The 25,653-nt window shown below is 46.8% G+C and overlaps 1 protein-coding gene across 17 annotated transcripts in view; it reads right to left on the reverse strand.

The window, feature by feature from the left end:
• LOC117740991 (formin-binding protein 1) overlaps positions 1 to 25,653 on the reverse strand; it is a 58,714-nt gene that overhangs the window by 25,025 nt on the left and 8,036 nt on the right. For 4 of the 17 annotated variants that reach the window (XM_034547703.1, XM_034547701.1, XM_034547715.1 and 1 more), the window contains exons 1-9: positions 16,681 to 17,036; positions 16,045 to 16,160; positions 11,589 to 11,645; positions 11,199 to 11,346; positions 7,278 to 7,340; positions 6,069 to 6,173; positions 2,804 to 2,932; positions 2,098 to 2,244; positions 442 to 633 (exon numbers count right to left, since the gene is read on the reverse strand). In XM_034547703.1, coding sequence (XP_034403594.1) covers positions 442 to 633; positions 2,098 to 2,244; positions 2,804 to 2,932; positions 6,069 to 6,173; positions 7,278 to 7,340; positions 11,199 to 11,346; positions 11,589 to 11,645; positions 16,045 to 16,160; positions 16,681 to 16,848 — 1,125 coding nt within the window. In that variant the 5' untranslated portion in view covers positions 16,849 to 17,036. Of the gene's footprint in view, positions 1 to 441; positions 634 to 2,097; positions 2,245 to 2,803; positions 2,933 to 6,068; positions 6,174 to 7,277; positions 7,341 to 11,198; positions 11,347 to 11,588; positions 11,646 to 16,044; positions 16,161 to 16,680; positions 17,041 to 25,653 lie in introns of those variants that run through there. The other 13 variants (XM_034547704.1, XM_034547705.1, XM_034547702.1 and 10 more) reach the window with 6 other exon arrangements.

Here is a 25,653-nt window from a genome sequence, read left to right on the forward strand (position 1 = left end):
CACACACGGTTACTCGTTCATGCTCTGCTCTAGTTCAGCACCGAGGGTCCGGCCCCCAAAGGAGAGGTTCAGGAGGCTGAAGAGGGCAGACCGTTACTTCAGGTGACGTTAATATCATAATTAATGTCTTCCACCTGCGCATTAGTGTGTGTTACAGAGGGGAGCTCCCGAGGGTGATTTGCCGGGGAAGAGGAAACGGGTGGCAAATGATAACAACAACAACAACAACAACAACAACAATACAAACTAAATTAAAATAACCGGTGCTAGAAATGTAACAGATATTACAAAATGTGAACATTGAACATTACGAGACAACAATAATGTATCTCCCCAAAAGCAAGATGGCCTCCGCGTGAGGAACGAGAGGCTCTTCAGGAGCGTGCACGTGGCCGCGAGTGAAGCGTGCACGTGGCCGCGAGTGAAGCGTGCATGTGTTACCTTGTTCTTGTTCTTGATGAAGGGCCACAGCTTGCCCTTGCTCTTGCCTGCCGGCTTCTCCTTGGCCTCTCTGGAGTTGGACAGGCTGGTGTCGGACGGCGTCCTCGTCATGGCCTGGCCGTAGTCCTCGAAGTCCACGTCCCCCGGGGGCTCGAACCCGGACTTGTAGGACTCCACCACCTGCTTGGAGTCCTGGTGGGGGGGGTGAGTGTGTGTGGGGGGGGGGAGAGGCAGCATTCAGTGACAGCCTTGGCCTTGATACACGTTTATCCACTCATACCAACGGAAGAATCCTACGATGCAACGCAATGGAGGAGGGAGTCTGTTCAGATGGTTCTGCTAATCAGTCTGGAGATAAGATGACTCAGAGAGAGAGAGAGGGAGGGAGGGAGGGAGGGAGAGAGAGAGAGAGAGAGAGAGAGAGAGAGAGGGAGAGAGAGAGAGGGAGGGAGAGAGAGAGGGGAACAAACCTCGATCCATCACGCAGGAGTTATGACAACAACATGAGGCTCATCAGAAACAGGAAGAAGGACATTAATCAATGTAGAGGGCATCAGCCTGAACTGAGGAGGGCAAAGAGTGTCTATGTGTGCTATGTGTGCACTATGTGTGCACTTTGTGTGGGCTATGTGTGCGCTATGTGTGCACTATGTGTGCGCTATGTGTGCACTATGTGTGCGCTATGTGTGCGCTATGTGTGCACTATGTGTGCACTATGTGTCCTATGTGTGCACTATGTGTCCTATGTGTGCACTATGTGTGCACTTTGTGTGCACTATGTGTGGGCTATGTGTGCGCTATGTGTGCGCTATGTGTGCACTATGTGTCCTATGTGTGCACTATGTGTGCACTATGTGTCCTATGTGTGCACTATGTGTGCACTTTGTGTGCACTATGTGTGCACTATGTGTGCGCTATTGTGCACGAGGAAGAGGGACAAAGACGGTGGAAGCAGCATGTGATGTGTTGTTTACTGTCACAGAGTCGTCTCCCTGGAGCACACACACACACACACACAAACACACACACACACACACACACACACACACTCTCACACACTCTCACACACACACTCTCACACACACACTCACCATCTCAATAAATCTCTTTTTCTCTTGACGTCCATATGAAAGATGATAATAACATCTGTTTATTAGCTTTTCAGAAGTGTGTGAACTAAAGAGAAAAGCCTCTTGTGAGCTCACAGCAGGTTTAGCGACATGAAGCGCAGCGATTCAACTTCCTGTTATTTCCCAAAACAGGTGTTACAACCTTATTCACCTTCTGGAAGACAAGATTAATACTCCTATCATACTGTCCATTAAATATAAGGCAGATAGGGTTACCTTTGGATAGAGCCAGGCTAGCTGTTTCTCTCTGATTCCAGTATTTATGCTAAGCTACGCTAACTAGCGACCTGCAGTAATTTCATATTTAATGGACTGCAGCCACAACTTTGCAAGTTCAATTCAATTCAATTCAGTTTATTTTGTATAGCCCAATATCACAAATTACAAATTTTACTTTACAATCTGTACACATACGACATCCCTGACCTTTGACCTCACATCGGATCTTTTATTTTGAAAGGGCCCCGAAGAGTACCGACTCTTTTGGTGCGTGTTTGTGTGTGTGTGTGTGTGTGTGTGCACTCACAGTCTTGGGCTCGATGGACTCGGCGGCTTTCGTCATGCCGTCTAAACATTTCCCCACGATGGGCAGCACCTGGCGGTCCACGTCGGCGAACGTCCTCATGCTCACTCCTATCCTGTCGATTCTCTTCTCCTCCATGTCTTGAAGTTTCTACGGGGGAAAAAAAAAATGTATAATAAATAAATAAATAAAATAAAATGCATATTCACACGTAAATACGAGCTCAACTCGCTTGTGTTATAGAACGAGTGGAACGGAGATGAAGTGGGCTATTTCACACAATATATACAGTATATTTATATAATATCTCTAATGCACTTTACACACATATATATATATATATGTATTTTAAAAAAAAATCTAAATAAATCAGCACTGCAGAAGTGAAAACTCGTCACACTGTGATTCCACACTCACGAGCTGTAACAATAAAAGCACGGCGCTCACTGAGTGTATTTTTAGCCGTGGACCCAGAGGGGACTGTGGGCGGCGGGCTGCACAATCTGCAGGCTTGCTAATGACTGATTGCACCTGAATGCACCGTTCTGGCCCGACCCGTCAATCAGTCGGACCTTTCACACATTGTGTGTGAAATTATGAATAAAAATGGAGGCAAACACGTCTAAATAAATGTGTTGTGTGGGAATGACAGGTTTGTTTAACAAGTGCAACAACAACAACAACAACAACAACGCTCCGTTGTGTTTACCTGGAATATGTTGGGGATGACTGTGAAGTAATGTTCGTTCTGTTCCTGGTTGAACTTCTGCAGGTAGGAGGAGTAGTCGCTCTTACTGTCTGAAGCCATCTGGTGCCTGGACTGAGCATGCTGTCGGGCCTATGGAAGAAGAACAAACAACAACAACGACAACAACAACAACACAAAAACACATGCGCATCAGAGAGTCGTTCAGTGTGCCCAGGACTAACACAGACATATGGGTGACGCACACGCAGCCAGAGCATCGAAAACCCCACGTGGACACATGTGTGTTCATGCACGCACATCAACATGAAGCTCACGGCATGTAGACCAGCACACACACACACACACAGAGGAACAACAGCCTGCAGGAGGGAGGGATCTGGATCTGGATCTGGATCGCCCGGTCTGGCGTGTCCATAGTGATGATCACCTTTAAGCTAGTTCGGTCTCAGGGCGGCGAGGCGGGCAGTCAGAAACGCAGCGGGAGCAGCCGATTACAGATCCAAGGCGAGCAGATGGAGACGGGATTATCTCAGCAAGGCGGCGTGTGTTGTGTGTGTGTGTGGTGGGTGTGTGTGTGTGTACTGTAGCTAAGTGCTCGTATCTGTTTCCTCTTTTCCAACAGATCTGAGGCCTCTCTGCACATACGTACAAACGGGTGGCGGGGGGCAGCAGAGGGAACGTAACTCGGTCACAGGGGGGGGGACCAAGTCCGTTTTGGAGGACTTGGTCCAGTTCTTCACCCACAGCATGTGGGTGAGCGATGGAGGATGTGGAAGGAGACGCTCGTCAGACACAGAAGGTGCATTATTTCATTGTTTCACTGTTTCATTGTTTCCAGCACGGAAGGGGATGGCAGCTGATGCCTCGGCTGGAAAAAGAAAGTCACCGCCTTCGCGAAAAAGGAATGTGAAGCCTGAGAGAAAAAGCTGAAACAGCACATGTGGAGGTCCAGCTGTTTAAAATCTGCATGCATGCAATCTGTGAGCATGCTTTGAGGGTGTGTGTGTGTGTGTGTGTGTGTGTGTGTGTGTGTGTGTGCATGCAAAGTGGTGCGAATGTGTTGACAAAAAGATGAGGGTAAACATCATCGCCATGGTAACATGGCAGCAAAAAAAAGAAGAAAAAAAAAAACTGCAGCAGCGTCACTTCCTGTGGTCGAGTTCTGGGTTTGTTTTGCTTTGTTTTCTCTGTTACTCACGTCTCCGTATACACATGAGAGCATCTCTGCATAAACATCACCAGTATCTACCAGTATAAATATATATATATATATATATATATATGTGTGTATATATATATTTATATATATATATTTATTTATATCTGTCTAAGAGGATTTGACTGAAAGTTATGAAAGTTGTGGTCTTATGCAATATGTCCAGCATTTTGATTGTGCTTACATCACACACACATAGAACGTGTTCAGCAGGAGACAGTGAGACAAGCCACTGTACGGTGTGGTGTGTGGTGTGTGTGTGTGTGTGTGTGTCGTGCGTGTGTGTGTGTGTGCGTGTGTTCCCACAGATGTAACAGGACCTACCTTGTGGGAACTTCGCTTCAAGGCGTTTGCATAAAATAGATTTACAAACACACAAACAAAAAGAAAGGATCGTTAGCCGTTTCCAGCCAAACAAGAAGTTGCCGTGGAGACGCTTCCCGGACCGGGGGGGGGCGTGTCATCACTCGAGAAGGGAAGTACGAGGGGCGAACGGACGCAATCGCGACTGAAATACTGGGAGTGTAAACACGCTGCAACGGGCGTTAAAGTGCATCTGAAATGCACACTCAGGACTAATCTGCACGTTTCTGAACAATGGAAGATTGTTTTTCAACAAAAATCTCATGACGTGTGCGGGTTTTAAAAGTTGTTTTAAGTTTCTGAATTATCATTTACAACATTTACGATGTCGTTCACGTTCCTCACCGTTTTCTAGATGCATTCAGAGGATTTGCATCACTGTTTTCCAGGAAAACTTGTTTGTTGGAGAATAAACAATAAAAAGAGTCATTTTCTGATGGTGAAACTCTGAAAGCATCACAGAAGAAACCCGTGGACTTAATCTCGTATTTATGTCCATTCTGATGTCATAAAAACCTTCATTATAGAGGTTCTGAATCTTCTAAAGCTTCCCAAATTAACTTGAGTTTTATATAAATCATTTTAAAGTGAGAGCAATAATGATCACGATGAAGGGATTACCAACAATCTGAGTTCGTCATCCTCTGCAACAAGATTTGGGATTTTAACTATTAATTCAAATTAAGAACATTTTTGGGGGAATATATACAGTCTTGCAAAAAATTGCAATCCTCAAGCAGATGTTATTACACATCTAAAGTAACTACTCTGTCATAAAAAGAAGAAGATTGAACGGAAGTGAATGGAAACTAAAAAATAAAATAAAATGGGTCAGCAGAAATGTAAATAACGCACACAAGCAGCCCTTTAAGGTTTTGAAATATCTGGCATAATAAAGAGCTTGTTTACACTGAATGTTGCGTGAGCTCCAATAAAAGAAATAACTGTAATGGGACACAACAGAGGCCTCAGAGGGCAGAAAGGCTCTTTATTGCAGCATTTGCATAACAATCGGGTCTGAACTGTGTCGACTCTCCAGCAGCTGATGAAGCAGCGGAGAGCACGCGCCGATGACCCACAATGCCTTGCGGGCGTGGGAGCCATGTGGGTGGAGGATTTCGAGGGCTCTGATTTGTAATTGGGTCTGCAGACAACAGGAAATGACATCAGCTCCGGGGGGGGGGGGGGGGGGGGGCTGAGAGTGTTAAAGAGAACGTATTCTCACAGAAAGACCAAAACTACATATTTAGTTTCCTCAGCAAAGCCAAAACAAATACTAAATATGTGACACACACACACAGCACACACGCGTCACCATGGACACAAAGTCCTCTCTGTTGCTAAGGCCCTTCCAGAGTGTTTGGCATCTGCTCTGCGGCGATAATGAGGACTCGGCCTGCCGCTGAGACAATGCCATCTTTTTTACCCATAGTGCCCGGCATCAAACTCACGGTCACTCAATCATACGGCTGTCTTTTTCGGGATGAGTCGAAGTCAGGGGGCACGGGGGGGGGGGGGGGGGGCTTTTGGGGGCGTGGATGCAAAAAGTAAATGGCGAGAGAAAGAGGAGGGTGCAAAGTGGGAGGGCGAGGAAGGCCAGGCGACCGTGTGAAGCGTGGAGGGGAGAGGAGGGCAAGCGTGGCTCGTGATTGGCGGATCGCTGCACCGGCGCCCGATGACACGTACCTTTTCCACGTCGGCCTTCGTCACGTTGATGTCGGCGTCCATCCTCTCGAAGTACTGCTGCGCCCGGTCCGCCTCTTTACAGTCCCTCTCAAACCTCCTTTTACACTGGAAGCAGAAAGGGGAGCCAACTTAACACGAGGTCACAGGCCTCAGATCAGTGACTTCCTGCCATGAAGCCCCTTGATATGCTGCTATAGGCTTATAGGCTGCTGGGGGATGTTTTAGGATACACTGAGCACCTATCTCCTCTTCTATATAGTGCTTATAGTGCTTATAGTTAGGGCTAAATCAGGTTTGCCCTGGTCCAGCCCCTTGATATGCTGCTATCGGCTTATAGGCTGCTGGGGGATGTTTTAGGATACACTGAGCACCTATCTCCTCTTCTCTCTCTCCTTATGGATGAATTTACATCTCTCCATTGCACCTTATTAACTCTGCTTCCTCCCCGGAGTCGTTGTGACTTCACGTCTCAGAGGGTCCATTGGACCTGGAGGTGTCTGGAGCTGGTTCTGGGTCTATGTGTACAGATTGTAAAGCCCTCTGAGGCACATTTGTAATTTGTGATTTCGGACTATACTAAATAAACTGAATAGAAAGCGTACGTCATGTATATATTTCAAAAGGAGCAGCATTGTGTGCCACAGGGCTCAGTTTATGCCGTCGGGGGTCTAAACAAGGCTGCAGATTAAACAAACGTTCACAGTGGTCATTTGTGTGTCCAGAAAAACAAGCATTCATTCAACCCTCTCTCGACCCCTCGGAGGGAACAATCCGTGTTTGTTGGGCCGGCGCTCACTCTGAACTACGCCTATCTGCACCGCGCACAATGGGAGCATTGAACGCAGGGCGAAGTTAGAGGAGGACGAGGCAGTGCTGCATATCTCTCTCTCTCTCTCTCTCTCTCCCCCACTGAAGAAGGGGCGAGTCAGAGATAAGAAGTGGTGTTCTGTGCAATCTCTCTTTCGGCCTCTCCTGGATGTGATCTTATCTCGGGTTTAAATATCAAAGTTTTGAATTATACAGTTTGTCTAAATTAAGTGAAAACTTTGTGTTTGAGTTCTACTTTTCTACAAATGCACTTTTTCCTATTGAGGTTTTCTCATCTACCTTCAACGGTCTGTCGTAATTGTACCAATCTCTCTGTACCAACTGCCACCGGTGGCCACTTGAGGTACTGCGCGTTAACGGAGGGGGGTGGGGGTCACTCACCGATTCCAGCTGTTTCCACGAGCTCTCGATGTGCTGCTGCGCCTTGCGGCCATCATGGAAGTGCTGTCAAAAGAGACGGAAAACAAGTGAAATATTATCATCCTATTCACGGGCTGAGGGGATTCGAAAGCAGGTGACCTCGACACAGTAGGGATAATAAATTAGCAGCTACCACTAAACACGTTGAGTATTACTCACACTGTGACTGGGAAGTATTAATGTAAGCTGAGAAAGTAGGGCAAGTTCTAATAGATGCGTTATTGTAGCTACGTTACCAATTATGTGAACGAGCTCCAGCACAGAGTGGAGAGCAGCGTTACAATCAACAGCAGCCATGATGAAAAGCCACGGAGTGAAGGCTTGGTGCTCTGCAGAGATGCCAGTAAAAGAAAAGGTCGAGCGTACTGTAGATCAAGAATGACGAGCGAGGGATGAAACCGTGGCAACGCCAAACAGACGCTGGAAAGTCACGTGTCACGTGCACAGCAGTGAGCGAGAAAACTGTCCTCTGGGCCTTCTGCACGGCCTCCACGTGCACGGCCTCCACATGCACAGCCTCCACGTGCACAGCCTCCACGTGCACGGCCTCCACGTGCACGGCCTCCACATGCACAGCCTCCACGTGCACAGCCTCCACGTGCACGGCCTCCATGTGCACGTCAAAAGGTGCACAAGTTTAATGACTTCAAGTAACAGAAAATATATGGAAACAGAAGAGAGTTGTGAGACGCAAGAAAAATTAATTTAGGTCAAAACGCAATGAGCAACATCTATATATAATGTAAATATAAATATAAATATCTATATGTATATACATAAATATATATATATATGTATATACATATAGATATATATACATTTATATATAAAAATATATATATTTATATACATTTATATTTGAGATTACTTTAGCAGATAATTCTCCCATCAAGTGTGTTAATCTGCTTTAAAAAGCTTTCAAAGCCCAAAGAAACAAATTGAAATGAAGAAGACATTGAGACTTGACTATCAATGAGGTATCCCGTGGTTACGCTGAAAGCCTGCGTCAGAAGCTGAGCTGAATATCGATGCTGCGATTCGACAAAGGGCCGGTTCACCTCTACAGCGACGCACTTCTCGTATCGCTCAAGTTTCGAGGGGGAAGCTGAGTGAAAAGAGGAAGCGCTCCGGGTTTGTTTCAGAGGAAGTATTTCAGCTCTGGACAGAAAAAAAGCAGGACATGGTGGAGCGTTGAAGCGACCCTGACCTTCAAATTCCCCCGTTTGATAAGAAGGATCTTCTCCACGTCTTACGACAACGCTACAATGAAGCGGGTGACATCATCGTTGCCGTGGCGCATTCCTTCGACCAAACACGTGTCTCCATGACGACGCGTGCTGTAGAAAGACAATCCGGCGCCTCGTGCCCGGTCGGCGTAAACAAACCTTCCATCATCGCGTACGTCGGTAAACAAACCCCCCCCCCCCCCTCAAAAAAACAAGCTGGATCGGAATCACGAGATCCAGCTGGAGGACGAAGAACGACAACGACGGAAAGAACACAGAAATGTGAGCTCATTCGCTATAAACCCCCCCCCCCCCGTCTTTCTCCCACACGTTCTCAGTGACACCTGGGACACTTCAACAGGTGACCTGAAGCTGCCCCTCTCAGTTACCCTGAGAGCAGCACTGAGAGATCCTTTACCGAACTTCAACCCCCTCCAGACGTTAGCTGGAAGACAGAAGAACCGTGAGTGTTGACGTGTCCGAGCACGTTAAAGTCTTCTTAAATGGTCTAAATACGGGATTCAGTGTGGAGACAGAGAGCAGTCGGTCCAGTTCCAAGTGAAAAGAGTCGTGTGCATCGGGGTGTCGAAGACGGAGGGGAGGCGGGACAATCGACAAACACCCTCTGCTGTCACTCAAAAAAAATTACGGCTTTTGGCCCCTTTGAGGAGTGGACCCACACACACACACACACGCATGCACACACACACACACACACACATGCACGCACAAACACACACACACACACTAACTGATCTTTTTGTCACTCATTGCCGTGATTCGGCTCACAGGAATGTGCACCTGCACAGTCGTCAACACACACACACACACACACACACAACCATCAGGCCACGAGTCACGCGACGAGCCGGAGACTCGAAGAGACGATTGAACTTCGCGAGGAGCTCCGCCCACTTTTCTCCTCGCGCTCACACCATCAGGGAGAAGAGAACACCCTCGATCAATCCTCCCTCCCCGGCTTCCCGTTTGTCTTTCCACTCGGCACGAGAAGGTACGCGAGAGACTCTCCAGAGACACGCGCCGCTCTTCCATTGTGGCGTCGGCTCGGGGATCAAACGAGGACGCCGTCGTCGTGCCAACTCTCTGGCTCCGCCCGCTGAAGATGTGTTCTTTTTTAGAAATGTTTCTAGCTGGTTGAACATCGTCACATCGCGGTCATTAAAAATAGTTTACGTGCAAAGATTCGTGTCAAAAAAAGCTCAGATTGTAGCAAAAAGTAGCCGAGTATGCACACAGTACGGTGGCCCTTCAGGGTCCTCTTCAGTCTGGACACCTGATTATGATCCCTCTTCAAACAGGCCGGTGCCAGGCTGAGGAACATGGCATCCCACTGAGGTCATGACCTCTTCCCGGTGCCTTCAATATGTTTGCATAAAACACGTTAGATGGAGCGTTCTGACCTGCAACACCAGGATCTGCTCTCAGATCAGATCCTTTGAGGAGACATTCCTGGCCTCGCCTCCCGTGCCAGCCCACGCTGAGCCCCCCCCCCCCCCCCCCCCCCCCGTGAGGAACCACCAGGCAGGCAGTGTTCTTCTTTTACCTGTCCAATAAACCCTCTATGAACCCAGAACAAGGCCTCACCCTCCTGTAATCCCAGTCTGGATCTCGACCCCCGCAGCTGCAAAGACTTTCACTCTTCGGACCGGCGAAAAAACAAAAAGGCCAGTTTTTGATCTTTTCCTTTGTAGCTTCGTAGCCTTGAAGTCAGGGTCCTAATCTCTAATGTTCCTTGTTTGTGTTGTCTGGAGCGGGGCGGGGTTTCCTGCTCGGCCACCTGCCACTCAAACCTGCACATCGCCCCCCCCCCAACAAGGACAGCGTTCAGAGTACGACTGAGGAACTATTTGCTCAATGACTTTTAGATGAAGCGACCGTCTGTTGGGTTCATGCTATGAAGGGAAAGCCCCCCCCCCCCTTTTTTGGGGGGGGTTTAGTCACAAGAGGCAGACACATGACAGGACAGGACAGGACAGGGGGGGGGGGTGCTTTTCATATTTATAAATACAATAGCGGAAAAACCGAAGTCAGGAGGAAGAGGGATGTCAGAGTGACATCCTGCAGCCTCAGGACAGCATGGGGGGGCTGGCGGACGGTTCCCCCTCCCCTCTCAAACCGAGCTGAGAATGAGAAGTGGTCATGTGACGCGGGGCTTCCTGTGGCCACACTATTGTTGTGCACATCGACTCTGACACAAGGCCACCGGGCCTATCTTTTGTTTCTCCGCTCCAGTTCCCTCAGCTGGACTTCCGTGGCCACGAGTCCGTGACAGATTGGTTAGTAAGTACTTCTTCAGCTGGGTGGCTTCCTCTGGCTTTAATGGGCGCCACACTGTTACCTTGGAGTCACGCGCAGCAGGTACCGCCTTCGTAATGTGTGAGGAGCAAAGCGACGGTTTATAAGAGAGAGAACTAAGCCCGGATGACTTTGATCCACGAAGAGGACTCGGGGGGTCACGTTGTGCCCTTTGGGGTCGTATCTATGTCAGCGATGACCTCGGGCCAGAGGGAGCAGAGGGAGTCCGTACCCTTCTGGCTCGTGTGAATTCATTTACGTTTGAATTAGAGCAACGACACGACGATAAGGAACATATAAATATATATATATGTGAATATAATAAAAAAACGTGTCCCACCGATTTCCTCTCGCCCTTGAGCTCCTGCAGGTAGCGCGAGAGCTCGGTGATGATTTGAGACGTCAGGTTCTCCGCTATGACCTCGTGTTGACCCGCGTAGTCATTCAACTCGTTCAGGGACGTCAGGAAGGCTTGACAGAAGGTGAACCTGGCGGGAGAGACAGGAAGTGATGTCAGAGGGAAAGATGGCCAGGCGCCAACGCAGCGTTTCACAGATGTTAAAGGAGGAGACAAATACCCTGATGGGTTTTCTGGCGGAGGATACGGCTACACCTAGCGGTTAGCTTAGCGTAGCATAAAGACTGGAAACAGCTAGCCTGGCCCGGTAAAAACATCCGTCATGTCCGTTCCCCGCCAGAAAGAAAACGGACAGAAGGTCCTTTAACTCACTTGCTCTCTTCCTCTTCTCGTGAGTTCTTCTTGGGTTGATACTTCTTTGATAGATTCCTGTAGAGGACAAAAGGTTCACACTCATCAGACTTTGATAGATTCCTGTAGAGGACAAAAGGTTCACACTCATCAGACTTTGATAGATTCCTGTAGAGGACAACAGGTTCACACTCCAGTCTGCCTCCAGTCTGCAGACTGGGCGGGGGCAGCATTCCCATCATGAGTCCCTGACGCTGCCCTTGACCGGCCAAAGCCTCGTCCAGTACACCGTTCAATACAGCAGAGTGCTTTCTGCCGCTCCATCCCCCCTTCTTTCCTCTTTTCAGGTCATGAATCATCCCCCCATCCCCCCCCTCCCCCCAAACCCCCCAGGAGCATATGCATGGAGAAGCATTCACCAGAAGAAAGCATGCTTTTTCAATATGCAGCCGCTGCCCTCGTTTTGACTCTGATGCATGTGAGATGAGTGTGAAGAGGAGGAAGAGGAGGAGGAGGAGGAGGAGGAGGAGGAGGAGGAAGGAGGAGGAGGAGGAAGAGGAGGAAGAGGAGGAGGAGGAGGGAGGAGGGAGGAGGAGGAGGAGGAAGAGGAGGAGGAGGAGGAGGGAGGGGGAAGAGGAGAAGGAGAAGGAGGAGGAGGGAGGGGGAAGAGGAGAAGGAGAAGGAGGAGGAGGAGGAGGAAGAGGAGGAGGAGGAGGGAGGAGGAGGAAGAGGAAGAGGAGGAAGGGGAGGAGGAGGAAGAGGAGGAGGAGGAGGGAGGAGGAAGAGGAAGAGGAGGAGGAGAAGGATGAGGAGGAAGATGAAGAGGAGGAGGAGGAGGAGGAAGAGGAGGCTGCTGCGAAGAGATTTAGTGCCTTGCTCAAGGACGCAGTCAGAGCTGCGGATCAAACCGCCGACCTTGTGGAGAGGATTTCCCCCTCTGAGCCCACAAAGAATGAAGAGAAAAACTATTCAACGTCAACGTAATGAGGCTTCAAATTATTGCATTTAAATTCCTACTGTAATAAATAATACATATTAAAAAAATGTGTAATGTGTAATGTGTGATGTGTAATGTGTAATGTGTAATGTGTGATGTGTAATGTGTGATGTGTAATGTGTAATGTGTAATGTGTAATGTGTAATGTGTAATGTGTAATGTGTGATGTGTGATGTGTGATGTGTGATGTGTGATGTGTAATGTGTGATGTGTAATGTGTAATGTGTGATGTGTAATGTGTGATGTGTAATGTGTAATGTGTAATGTGTAATGTGTGATGTGTAATGTGTGATGTGTAATGTGTAATGTGTGATGTGTGATGTGTGATGTGTGATGTGTGATGTGTAATGTGTAACGTGTAACGTGTAACGTGTAACGTGTAACGTGTAATGTGTAACGTGTAACGTGTAACGTGTAATGTGTAATGTGTAACGTGTAACGTGTAACGTGTAACGTGTAACGTGTAATGTGTAATGTGTAATGTGTAACGTGTAACGTGTAATGTGTAACGTGTAACGTGTAACGTGTAATGTGTAATGTGTAACGTGTAACGTGTAACGTGTAACGTGTAACGTGTAATGTGTAATGTGTAATGTGTAATGTGTAACGTGTAACGTGTAACGTGTAACGTGTAATGTGTAATGTGTAATGTGTAACGTGTAATGTGTAATGTGTAATGTGTAACGTGTAATGTGTAATGTGTAATGTGTAACGTGTAACGTGTAACGTGTAACGTGTAATGTGTAACGTGTAACGTGTAACGTGTAACGTGTAATGTGTAACGTGTAACGTGTAACGTGTAATGTGTAATGTGTAATGTGTAACGTGTAACGTGTAACGTGTAACGTGTAACGTGTAACGTGTAATGTGTAATGTGTAACGTGTAATGTGTAATGTGTAACGTGTAACGTGTAATGTGTAATGTGTAATGTGTAATGTGTAATGTGTAACGTGTAATGTGTAATGTGTAACGTGTAACGTGTAATGTGTAATGTGTAACGTGTAACGTGTAATGTGTAACGTGTAACGTGTAATGTGTAATGTGTAATGTGTAATGTGTGATGTGTGATGTGTAATGTGTAACGTGTAACGTGTAATGTGTAATGTGTAATGTGTAATGTGTAACGTGTAATGTGTGATGTGTAATGTGTGATGTGTAATGTGTGTCTCACTCTGCAAACGTCCCCCACTACGCCGACCCCCCCCCCCCCCCCGTTGGTGTTTGCACTGTTGCTAGGCAGAACTGTCTGCCTCTCCCTGTCCTTCTCACCCCGTCTCTAATTATAGTTTAGTTTAGTCAGATTGTATTGCCCCCCCCCCCCCCCCCCACCCCACCACAACATATTGAACACACCTGTCGGAGTAAAGGTGGCGTCTTAATTAGGAGAATGCAGTCAGGTGTTTGTCTGTACGTGTCTCACTGATGAGGCCGCTTCATACTGGTTGACACTGTAACCGCAATAAAGACAGATGCCCCCCCCCCCCCCCACCCCCCCTCACCCAGTCTCTTTTGTCAGCAGGACTTTATTCCCACTGTGTTATGGATTATGCCAGACTGGAATGTGGGGGAGGAGGAGGAGGCCTCAATGCATCGCCCTGCAATGACTAGACCGAAGCATTGTGCATGTTTACACACAGGATTATGAACAGATTAGTGCAGCGCGACGTTCAATTGAAGGCTATGTCATGTACGCTTTAGGGCGGGCTTACGTTGATTGACAGGTGTCTACGTCACTCCTCCTACAGTAACTCCCGTTACGACGGATGCAAAAAGCAAAGCGCTGACTTTGTCCACTTCTTACAGTCTGTGGTCACAACATTGGGGCTCTAGTCGATCGACTGAATACATTCTGGGTTCATCGTCCAGTCAACTCCCTAAAACTCAAAAGATATTCAATTTGGTTCCAGAGAAAATTACTTGAACCGTTCGTTGATTACCAAATAGTTGCAGTTTTTATTTTTCTCTCTTCTAACTTCCTTATTTATTATCGCAGTGCGTCAAATCTCCCCGACAACACGGATGAGAGGAAAGAGGACCAATTCCATTAAGTTTATTGGATCCAACAGACGTTTCTTTGGGTTTGAATGTCCCCGTTAGATTAAGCCTGCGTTCAGGAGCTAAAGTGGTTTAAAACCCAAAAGGGATAATTAGTCCGAAACGCGGCAAAGGAGCGTTCACAACACAGGAAAGCCCTCTGACTCACCGTATCCTGTCGGCACGGAACGATCTCCTCATTTCAGCCTTTTTCTGACACGTGTGTGTGTGTGTGTGTGTGTGTGTGTGTGTGTGTGTGTGTGTGTGTGTGTGACAGCGGGCCCTCTGTGAAAGCACATTGGCTGAAAACATCCGCACCATCTGTGGAGCCTGAAGTTCAATAGAAGCCAACCTGCCCCCCCCCCCCCCTAATTTAATTATGGGATATCTGTATGAATTGAAATGCAGATCTGTGAGTGCGTATGTTTTGGGATTATTTGTCAAAAACACTGCTTTAAACAACCCAGACGTTGAAGGCATGAAGAAAGAAAGAAAAGGGGTGAAAGGGGTATGAATGCACTTCTATTCTCTTAATAACTCATTTTCTTTGAACATGTCTGACATTGTTTCATTGTTTCTGAAATGCAAATAAGAAGAAGAAGAAGAAGAGAAAGCTCAAACTAGATATCTGTTCGCTGTGTGAACAGGTTCCCGGGGGGCTGCATGTAAACACAGACTGCTAGTCCTATCATCTCAAGCTGACTAGAAGAGGATCTGTTGCTATGTGAATAGATTGGTATTGGCCAACCCCTGTGACATGAGGCTGGGGGGTGGGGTGGGGGGGTCAATGCTTAGAGCATTAGCCATATTGACAGACCTCTTTAAAGAGGAGGATTGCGGATTTGTGGGGGGTATCTCCTACTGTGATGGGATGCAGGAGGAGTTAAGAGATGGATCCTCTCGGTGCAGCTCACATCAATGACTGCACCAAAGTGTGTGTGTGTGTGTGTGTGTGTGTGTGTGTGTGTGTGTGTGTGTGTGTGTGTGTGTGTGTGTGTGTGTGGTTCGAGGGGGGGGAGCGAATGGGAGGGGGCGGGCCCACACTTGTGGTTGGTGGAAAATAAAGAAGAAAAAAAAAAAACGAATCTGGGTCAGACCTGGGGTTGATAATGCTGATACCTACTGGTCTCTATGGGAACACAAGCTCCACCCCCATCCCCCCACACAACCTGACTTCCTCTTGCCTGAAGCAGCAGCCAGCAACACGAGTGAGAGAGGGAGGCAGACAGAGAGAAAGACCGGCTACAGAGAGAGAGAACGACGGAGGAGGAGGGAATAGAAATGGCTCTAATGCCCGTTTTATTTAGATCTCACACATGCATGAAGCAAGTGTGCTGATTAATATCAGAGGGAGGTCAGAGGTCAGTGTCAGCTACAGAACTAGCTGGTGAGGATTCCGTCTCCTTGTGTCTGAATATAGATCATAAATCAGCTCCAGGACTCACCTAATTTGTTTTGCATAGTTGGTTTCGATCTCCGACCTCTCCTTGACGAATTTGGTGTACTTCTCCACAAATTCGATCCCCCACTGCGTGTGCTTCTCCAAGTTGTCGAACTGATCCTGCAGAGAGGGAAGAAGGCCACATGATTAACTCACTGCAACACAAAGGAGATGGCAATCAGTCTGCTGACGTGCTCAAAGATTGAATCATGAGATGAAGACTTTGTATCGTGTAAATACTTCAGGAGGTAACGCTGAATTCAAATAAGAATCCAATGTTATCCACTGAAAGCTGTCGTTGCAGGTAGCAGATATCTGTTGAACCTCTGAGGATCCTCTTGGAGGGCGTAGCGGAGCTCATGGTAAAAACAGACACTCCTGATAACCAAATACAGATGCTGGGGGCTGAACTCCTTATTAATGATCTGCACAGGACTTGTGAGGGGAAAAGATGAGCCTCCAGTTGGCCGAGGTCAAGGCTTAAAACGCATCAGAACAGAACCGAGAGCATGTGCAGTGAACACACACACACACACACACACACACACACACACACACTCTCTCATGTGGCTACTCCCAAACGATCCATCTCACGACAAATGCGGGTGTAATTTGCAAGATGAACCAAAACCCAAACGACCTTGGTGTGACTCCAACAGTCGCCCATCCTCTCCTCGACCATGTCTGAGGTCTTCCCGAGTCCGGCTGTCGTCTCCTCAGCCCGGTACGCGCCGAGTGTCGGCCCGGAAGAGTGTCGCGTGATGCTCCGAGCAAACAGCGCGACGCGCGCTACGAGTGCTCGAAGCATCGCTGCACTAAGAGCATCGTCTCGCCGAAAAGACACAGGAAGCGGTTGTGGTGACAAAGAAAGTTCGAGCGTTACGGCTTCAGCCTCCACCAAAGCTGTCCTTTTGCTTTGTGTCTGCCTAGAAGCGGAGCATGCCGAACATTCAGGACGACGCTCTGCCGTATCTCTGTTGTATCTCTGTAGTATCTCTGTAGTAGCTCTGTAGTAGCTCTGTAGTAGCTCTGTAGTAGCTCTGTAGTAGCTCTGTAGTAGCTCTGTAGTATCTCTGTAGTAGCTCTGTAGTAGCTATATTGTATCTCTGTAGTAGCTCTGTAGTATCTCTGTAGTATCTCTGTTGTATCTCTGTTGTATCTCTGTAGTAGCTCTGTAGTATCTCTGTAGTAGCTCTGTAGTAGCTATATTGTATCTCTGTAGTAGCTCTGTAGTATCTCTGTTGTATCTCTGTTGTATCTCTGTTGTATCTCTGTAGTATCTCTGTTGTATCTCTGTTGTATCTCTGTAGTATCTCTGTAGTAGCTCTGTAGTAGCTCTGTAGTAGCTATATTGTATCTCTGTAGTAGCTCTGTAGTATCTCTGTAGTATCTCTGTAGTAGCTATATTGTATCTCTGTAGTAGCTCTGTAGTAGCTCTGTAGTAGCTATATTGTAGCTCTGTAGTAGCTCTGTAGTAGCTCTGTAGTAGCTCTGCAGTAGCTCTGTAGTAGCTCTGTAGTAGCTATGTAGTAGCTCTGTAGTAGCTCTGTAGTATCTCTGTAGTAGCTCTGTAGTAGCTCTGCAGTAGCTCTGCAGTAGCTGTGTAGTAGCTCTGTAGTAGCTCTGTAGTAGCTCTGTAGTAGCTCTGTAGTAGCTCTGCAGTAGCTCTGTAGTAGCTCTGTAGTAGCTATGTAGTATCTCTGTAGTAGCTCTGTAGTAGCTCTGCAGTAGCTCTGCAGTAGCTGTGTAGTAGCTCTGTAGTAGCTCTGCAGTAGCTGTGTAGTAGCTCTGTAGTAGCTCTGCAGTAGCTCTGTAGTAGCTATGTAGTAGCTCTGTAGTAGCTATGTAGTAGCTCTGTAGTAGCTCTGTAGTAGCTATATTGTAGCTCTGTAGTAGCTCTGTAGTAGCTCTGTAGTAGCTATGTAGTAGCTCTGTAGTAGCTCTGTAGTAGCTCTGTAGTAGCTCTGTAGTAGCTCTGTAGTATCAAGGACCTTTTTGAAGCAGCGTTCTCAAATTTAAGGGCTCCCAATTGAAGCACTCAGGGACAACAATAGAGAGGACTTTGAATTGGGGGGGGGGGGGGGGGGGGGGGGGGGGGGGGGGGGGGGGCTGTCCTGTCTGCATTGTTAGGGGCCGTTTCAATGAGCAATCACTCAACAGCAAGCCACTCAACGGGAGAACGGCAAGATAAAAGCCAAACAATGGGACATTTTAAGTGAAATAACGAGGAGACCCCTCGGCCCCTCGTGGTCTTCCTCCCTCTGGACGCCTCTTTACAAGCTCCCTTCCCCCTTTTAGCGCCAATTAAAGTCACCAAACAAGCATTATTTCATCATCACTCGTGGGCACCAAACATCCCTGGAAAGAAAACAGCCGACAATCGGCACACACTTCACTGCAGCCACATCATGCACATCACCCCCCCACACACACACACTCCCCCCCCCCCCCCCCCCCCCCCCCCCCCCCCCCCCCCCACACACACACACACACTCTCCACCACACACATAACTCCGATTACCCTTTTTTGCAGCGGCAACATCTTATCCAGCGTGTCTCCGTGTGGAATGTGTCCCCTTTTTGAAATATCCAAATCCAGAAAATGTCCATCAAACGTGCGCCTCCTCCTCCCCCCCCCCCACCCCCTCCTCTCACCCTCTGAGGCAGCACGACAAAAGGCTGAGGGTTAGGTCAGAGAAGGCATCCACGAGACCGTTTCCAAGGTATTAGTGTCCAGGGTTTTGGAACGAATCCGCTGACCCCCCCACCGCCCCCCCACCACGACCACCACGCAACAACAAAGACGACTGCACAGTCGGAGCAGGTAATTCCAGAGAACAACCCCGGAGAGCAGGAGAGGAGCCGATGCACTGGCTCCCTCTCTGGATCTGATGCTCCATCAGGCGTACGGTGGAGTAAGTGGGATGGGTGAGGGGGGGCGGGGAGTAATGTCAGGAGAGGCAGGATTACATGGGGAGGGGATTCATTTTAAAAAGGGAGGGGGGATTATCCTCCTACAGCTGGGACCTCATAAACTCCTAACTTTACCATATTTAAAATATCATAAAATGTTTCACAAAATAAAAAGGGGATTATCGGCAACCGGATGGGTCACTCCGAGCTCGTGAACCTTTGCTAATATCTGACGGGGGGGGGGGGGGGGGGGGGGGAGAAAAAAAAACAGAGCAAAGCAATTCTCCAGCTCTAAGAGAAAGAGCAGCTTAATAAATTATGGATCCGAGTGGGGCATCAAAGATGTGAAGGAGTCTCAGACCCCATTAAAACTTGTAAAATATCTACGATTCAGCAACGGAGAGCAGATCCGACGTGCTCTTTAAGGTTCTACTTTAAGGTTCTACTTTAAGGTTCTACTTTAAGGTTCTACTTCTTCTGTGACGGTGTTGATGTTTGCATGTGTGTTTTGTAGACATATATGTTCACTATCTCCGAGACTGGAGACGGACAAATTAACAGTAACCTTATGAAAGAACATTTCTTAAACCAAAGAATGAAATAAAGATCAAGTCACATGCTTTGTTTTTGCCATTATTAGCTGCATATCTGGCTTCCGATCTCAACTATGAACACAAACGGGCCGTTTCACAAACCAAGAGGAATCATCTCCCTACTTTCAGCATGAAAAGATGAATTTAAAAAGCTTTTAAAAACTCCCAGTTCCTCCGGTCACATGCTTCGTGAACAGCTACGAGACTCATATTCAGGGGAAGTTTTTGTAAACACAAAACGCTTCAAGACTAATAACTCTGTCATCTGCGGCCTCTGACACCTGACCTCGTTCCTGCAGGGGGGGGAGAGGGGGGGGGGGATCCCTTCAGGAAACCAACCGGCCCCCACTCTTGCTTGTTTTTTTTAGGACACAATCCCATCTCGCTGGGACGCATGTACTATTGCGCCAGTACATGAAAGCAAATAAATGGAACAGCGCGGCTAAATATTGTTTTTTTTTATCATCCAGGAAATGGGAAACAGGTTCAAACGGAGAACAAAGGAGGACTAAATATATGTTGTGTGAAAACAAACACGCCTGTTCAGGGATCGGCCTCCTGAACCCAGTTTAATGGGGTAAATCTGGACTAAAGCACATTATTTAGCTACCTGCATTCTTTCCTCTCTACTTGACGTAAACAGAGCCGAGCACAAATACACTCATATTATATGTCCTATAGAAGTAACAACAACAACAACAACAAATCAAATGTAACCTCTACAGATGTTGAGATCTAAAAACAACTGGATTTTCATGCCTTTTACTTTGAAACTATTTATGAACTCTCTGTACGTGTTCATTAATCAGAAATAAAAAAAAACCCTGCTGACCTTTGACCCCGAATGCCACAATGAAAGCAGAAAACAGTAAAAACAAGATGGTCGTCTCCGTTTCAGGAAAAGATAACGAGATCACGGGGCCGAGCGTTCGGGAAGTGAGGTCGTGATAACAGGGGCTCCGAAGAGACGCTGCCGGTGCCACTTCCTGCTCCAGCCTCGCCACTTCCTGCTCCAGCCACGCCACTTCCTGCTCCAGCCACGCCACCTCTGCAGAGGGCGGCGTGCGGCTCCGGTGGTCACCGGGGAGATCAATGCGCCATTAAAAACACAAGATGGAGACGGGAAAGGGAGTCTAATACATGCATGGTGTTAGAAGTATAAAACACATCTGTCCCCCCGAAAGATACCGAACGTATTTAATGTAACGAGAAATGTCGTAATTTATAAAATCAGAATTCTCTCATTAATTTAATGTGTGGAAGCGTACAGATTTCAGATGATGTCATGATGGAGGATTTAACAGCCTGATTAGTTGCTGATGTATCAACTGACATATAATTAATGCAACTTAGTGGCTTTACTTACATGAATCCATTAATCAGCTTATTATAACTGTTAACCCAAGCATTTAAAATCAAAAAAAGAATTTTTAAACCAGTGTGCAACGTTTTGTTGGATCTGTGATTTAATTCCTGCAGGGACTTAAAAAAACAAAATAAATGTAACGTATCGTTCCAAAACTTGGTTTAAAAGCTCTGACAACTAAGTTTCAAAGGTGTTAAACTTGGCCTCCAGCCTCCAGACCGTGTCGGCGGTATCGATGCCGTCGACTTCTGACAGGAAACCCAGAGAAGCAGGCTTCCTGTCAGAGGAGGAGGGGGAAGACGTTCTGCTGGAGGGACAATGGCACGACCGGCCTGCCGATGCTTTCGCCTCCTTCTCCTTCTTCTTGTTTGCGGTGGAGCAAAAGAGGACCGGAGTCGTGTCCCGGACCCGGAGCATCTAAACCCCAAAGACCTCGATGTCCCACTAAAGAGCCATAAGAGTCCATATGCATGCACTGCTTGAGATTGGAGATAAAAGGCGGTTTGTACTGCGAGTACTGATTGTGTGACACCCATGTGTCTATATTTAGTGTCAGTAAAAAGAGAGAAGGTGGTTGACTCATAGAACCCGTGTGCAGAGAGACCGACACGAGGAATGAGGAGGAGAACTGGTGCCAAGAGCCAGAACAACTAACCCTGCCTCATCGAATGAAGCAAAGCTGCAGAAAATGCCCTTTACTCTTGAGTTGTTACAGTAATTATCCAACCCCCCCCCCCCCCCCCCTTCCCCCTCCCCCCAGGACTTCTTACTGACCAGAGCAGAGCCAGAGATGACTCTCCACCGTGGGCGGCGAGCAGCAAAGAGCTGTTATTTGCAGGAGATGCCAAACCCTCAAAAACACACACACCGCGCTTTGTGCTAGAAGAGCGGGGCGGAACAATGCCTCCATAGCCCGGTGTGACCCCCCCCCCTCCCCCCCGGACAGTGGCCTCACACGTAAACCAGGACCGATGGTCACGTGCTTGACTACACCCAATAGCTGCCCCTTCTCTTTGGGTTATTAAACGTCGGGTGATATATATCTTACGTACGATGAACACACTCACGTGCACACTCACATGCACACGCACACGCACACTCACATGCACACGCGGCCGCCGTCCTGCTCCGCATCAGAGCAGCTGTGTGTGGCGGCGGTGGCCTTATGTGTATGAGCTCCTGTTTGCATACCACGCCGGTGTATTTATAGAACCAACGTACGGTCTGAAAGGGGTCGTATACGCACACGTGCGCCATGCCGCTGTGTCCATAAAACATGTCTTCCCCCCCACCGTCCCTCCCCCCCGGTGTTACTCAACCCCTCCACAGTTCCGCATACGAGTCGCCGCTACTCGACTCAATTAGAAACCGTGGCGACAGGAAATGTCATGCGCCGCAGCGAGTCACCGGAAACGGGCGAGTCAACTCATCCGCGGAGTCAACTCACGTCGCTCGTCGTCTTCATCTGCAGCAGCACCTGCAGGTACTCCTCGCACGGGCTGAGCGCGGCCTCCTCCCGCTCCTCCGCGTCCCACCTCGCGGAGCGGACGCTGTCCAGGAAAACGAAGAACTCGCTTCTGCGGCGCAACATCGTGTCGATGTTCACCAACAACAAAGTAGAATTGAGTTAATCCAACGAGCAGTTCGGTGGGTGTCAGGTCCTGCAGGTACGACGCGTCCCAGTTCGGTGGGTGTCAGGTCCTGCAGGTACGACACGTCGCAGTTCGGTGGGTGTCAGGTCCTGCAGGTACGACGCGTCCCAGTTCAGTGGGTGTCAGGTCCTGCAGGTACGACGCGTCCCAGTTCAGTGGGTGTCAGGTCCTGCAGGTACGACGCGTCCCAGTTCGGTGGGTGTCAGGTCCTGCAGGTACGACACGTCTCAGTTCGGTGGGTGTCAGGTCCTGCAGGTACGACACGTCGCAGTTCGGTGGGTGTCAGGTCCTGCAGGTACGACACGTCCCAGTTCGGTGGGTGTCAGGTCCTGCAGGTACGACGCGTCATAGCATCCTTATGATCCAAGAACGTGCTCACGAACACAGAGCAAAAAGGTGTAATAATGAGAAGGAACGACGTGGGGCTGACAGGCAACGCAGGATTAAATGACGTGGCAGTTAATCTGATTACTACACCTCCCTCTCACCTCCCTAACGAGCCAATGGGAGGCCGCCGCCGTCCGGTGGATTAACCCCGCTGGGCCAGCACACACACGTTGGCCATTGTTCTTGGTGAGCTGTGTTTCTTCATGGTGCAGGATAAGGCTCTTTAGATCTTACGTAACGCATTCTGCAGGAATTAAACGTTGAATTTAATGTGGGGAACCGTCGCAGTGACACTTTATCCACGTGTCTGAGAGGCCGTCTGTTGGGGCTTCATATGGAAAATATATATATTTATATATGGAAGCACCAAAGGGCCGTGGATGGAGAACTGGATCTGACCCGATGTTATCTGCCGTGGTGTCCAGTGATCCATGTGTGTGGATAAGAACCTGCAGTTCAGAGTCGTTCCTTATCTGAATCAAAGGTCTCCGACAGATGGGAAAGCCCCTTGAAGCAAATGTGTGATGTGTGAATAATAAAATAAAACTGTAAAACTTTTTAATTCTTTAAAAACACGTCTCTAAGGGATCTGTTTTAATTCATCGTTTCAAGTATCGACTGTACAAATAAATGATATTTACATTGTAACACAGTAGGCCGGTCACAATAATATAATAATATATATGTAGATAACCTCAATCCCCTTTGTTGTGTTTGCATGCATGTGTTTACTTAAGACTGCATGTAACACAACATGTGTGTTTACTACATGTGTGTTTAATTAAGACTGCATGTAACACAACATGTGTGTTTACTACATCTGTGTTTACTACATGTGTGTTTACTTCTTGTGCATTTACTACATGTGTGTTTACTACATGTGTGTTTACTACATGTGTGTTTACTACATGTGTGTTTAATTAAGACTGCATGTAACACAACATGTGTGTTTACTACATGTGTGTTTACTTCTTGTGCATTTACTACATGTGTGTTTACTACATGTGTGTTTACTACATGTGTGTTTACTACATGTGTGTTTAATTAAGACTGCATGTAACACAACATGTGTGTTTACTACATGTGTGTTTACTTCTTGTGCATTTACTACATGTGTGTTTACTACATGTGTGTTTACTACATGTGTGTTTACTACATGTGTGTTTAATTAAGACTGCATGTAACACAACATGTGTGTTTACTACATGTGTGTTTACTTCTTGTGCATTTACTACATGTGTGTTTACTACATCTGTGTTTACTACATGTGTGTTTACTACATCTGTGTTTACTACATGTGTGTTTACTACATCTGTGTTTAATACATGTGTGTTTACTACATGTGTGTTTACTACATGTGTGTTTATTACATGTGTGTTTACTGCATGTGTGTTTACTTGTGTGTTTACTGCATGTGTGTTTACTTCATGTGTGTTTACTACATCTGTGTTTACTACATGTGTGTTTTCTTAATGTGTGTTTACTACATGTGTGTTTACTACATGTGTGTTTATTACATGTGTGTTTACTGCATGTGTGTTTACTTGTGTTTACTACATGTGTGTTTACTACATGTGTGTTTATTACATGTGTATGTGTTTACTTCATGTGTGTTTATTACATGTGTGTGTGTGTTTACTTCATGTGTGTTTATTACATGTGTGTTTATTACATGTGTGTGTTTACTACATGTGTGTTTATTACATGTGTGTGTTTACTACATGTGTGTTTACTACATGTGTGTTTACTACATGTGTGTGTGTTTACTTCATGTGTGTTTATTACATGTGTGTGTTTACTACATGTGTGTTTACTACATGTGTGTTTACTACATGTGTGTGTGTTTACTTCATGTGTGTTTACTTCATGTGTGTTTATTACATGTGTGTTTATTACATGTGTGTGTGTGTTTACTTCATGTGTGTTTATTACATGTGTGTTTATTACATGTGTGTGTGTGTTTACTTCATGTGTGTTTATTACATGTGTGTTTGTGTTTACTTCATGTGTGTTTATTACATGTGTGTTTATTACATGTGTGTGTTTACTACATGTGTGTTTATTACATGTGTGTGTTTACTACATGTGTGTTTACTACATGTGTGTTTACTACATGTGTGTGTGTTTACTTCATGTGTGTTTACTTCATGTGTGTTTATTACATGTGTGTTTATTACATGTGTGTGTGTGTTTACTTCATGTGTGTTTATTACATGTGTGTTTATTACATGTGTGTGTGTGTTTACTTCATGTGTGTTTATTACATGTGTGTTTGTGTTTACTTCATGTGTGTTTATTACATGTGTGTTTATTACATGTGTGTGTTTACTTCATGTGTGTTTACTACATGTGTGTTTATTACATGTGTGTGTTTACTTCATGTGTGTTTATTACATGTGTGTGTGTTTACTTCATGTGTGTTTATTACATGTGTGTTTATTACATGTGTGTGTGTGTTTACTTCATGTGTGTTTATTACATGTGTGTTTATTACATGTGTGTTTGTGTTTACTTCATGTGTGTTTATTACATGTGTGTTTATTACATGTGTGTGTTTACTTCATGTGTGTTTACTACATGTGTGTTTATTACATGTGTGTGTTTACTACATGTGTGTTTATTACATGTGTGTGTTTACTACATGTGTGTTTACTACTTGTGTGTTTAATACATGTGTGTGTTTACTTCATGTGTGTTTATTA

This window comes from Cyclopterus lumpus, chromosome 12 (assembly GCF_009769545.1).
Source record: "Cyclopterus lumpus isolate fCycLum1 chromosome 12, fCycLum1.pri, whole genome shotgun sequence".
NCBI classification, from domain to species: Eukaryota; Metazoa; Chordata; class Actinopteri; order Perciformes; family Cyclopteridae; genus Cyclopterus; species Cyclopterus lumpus.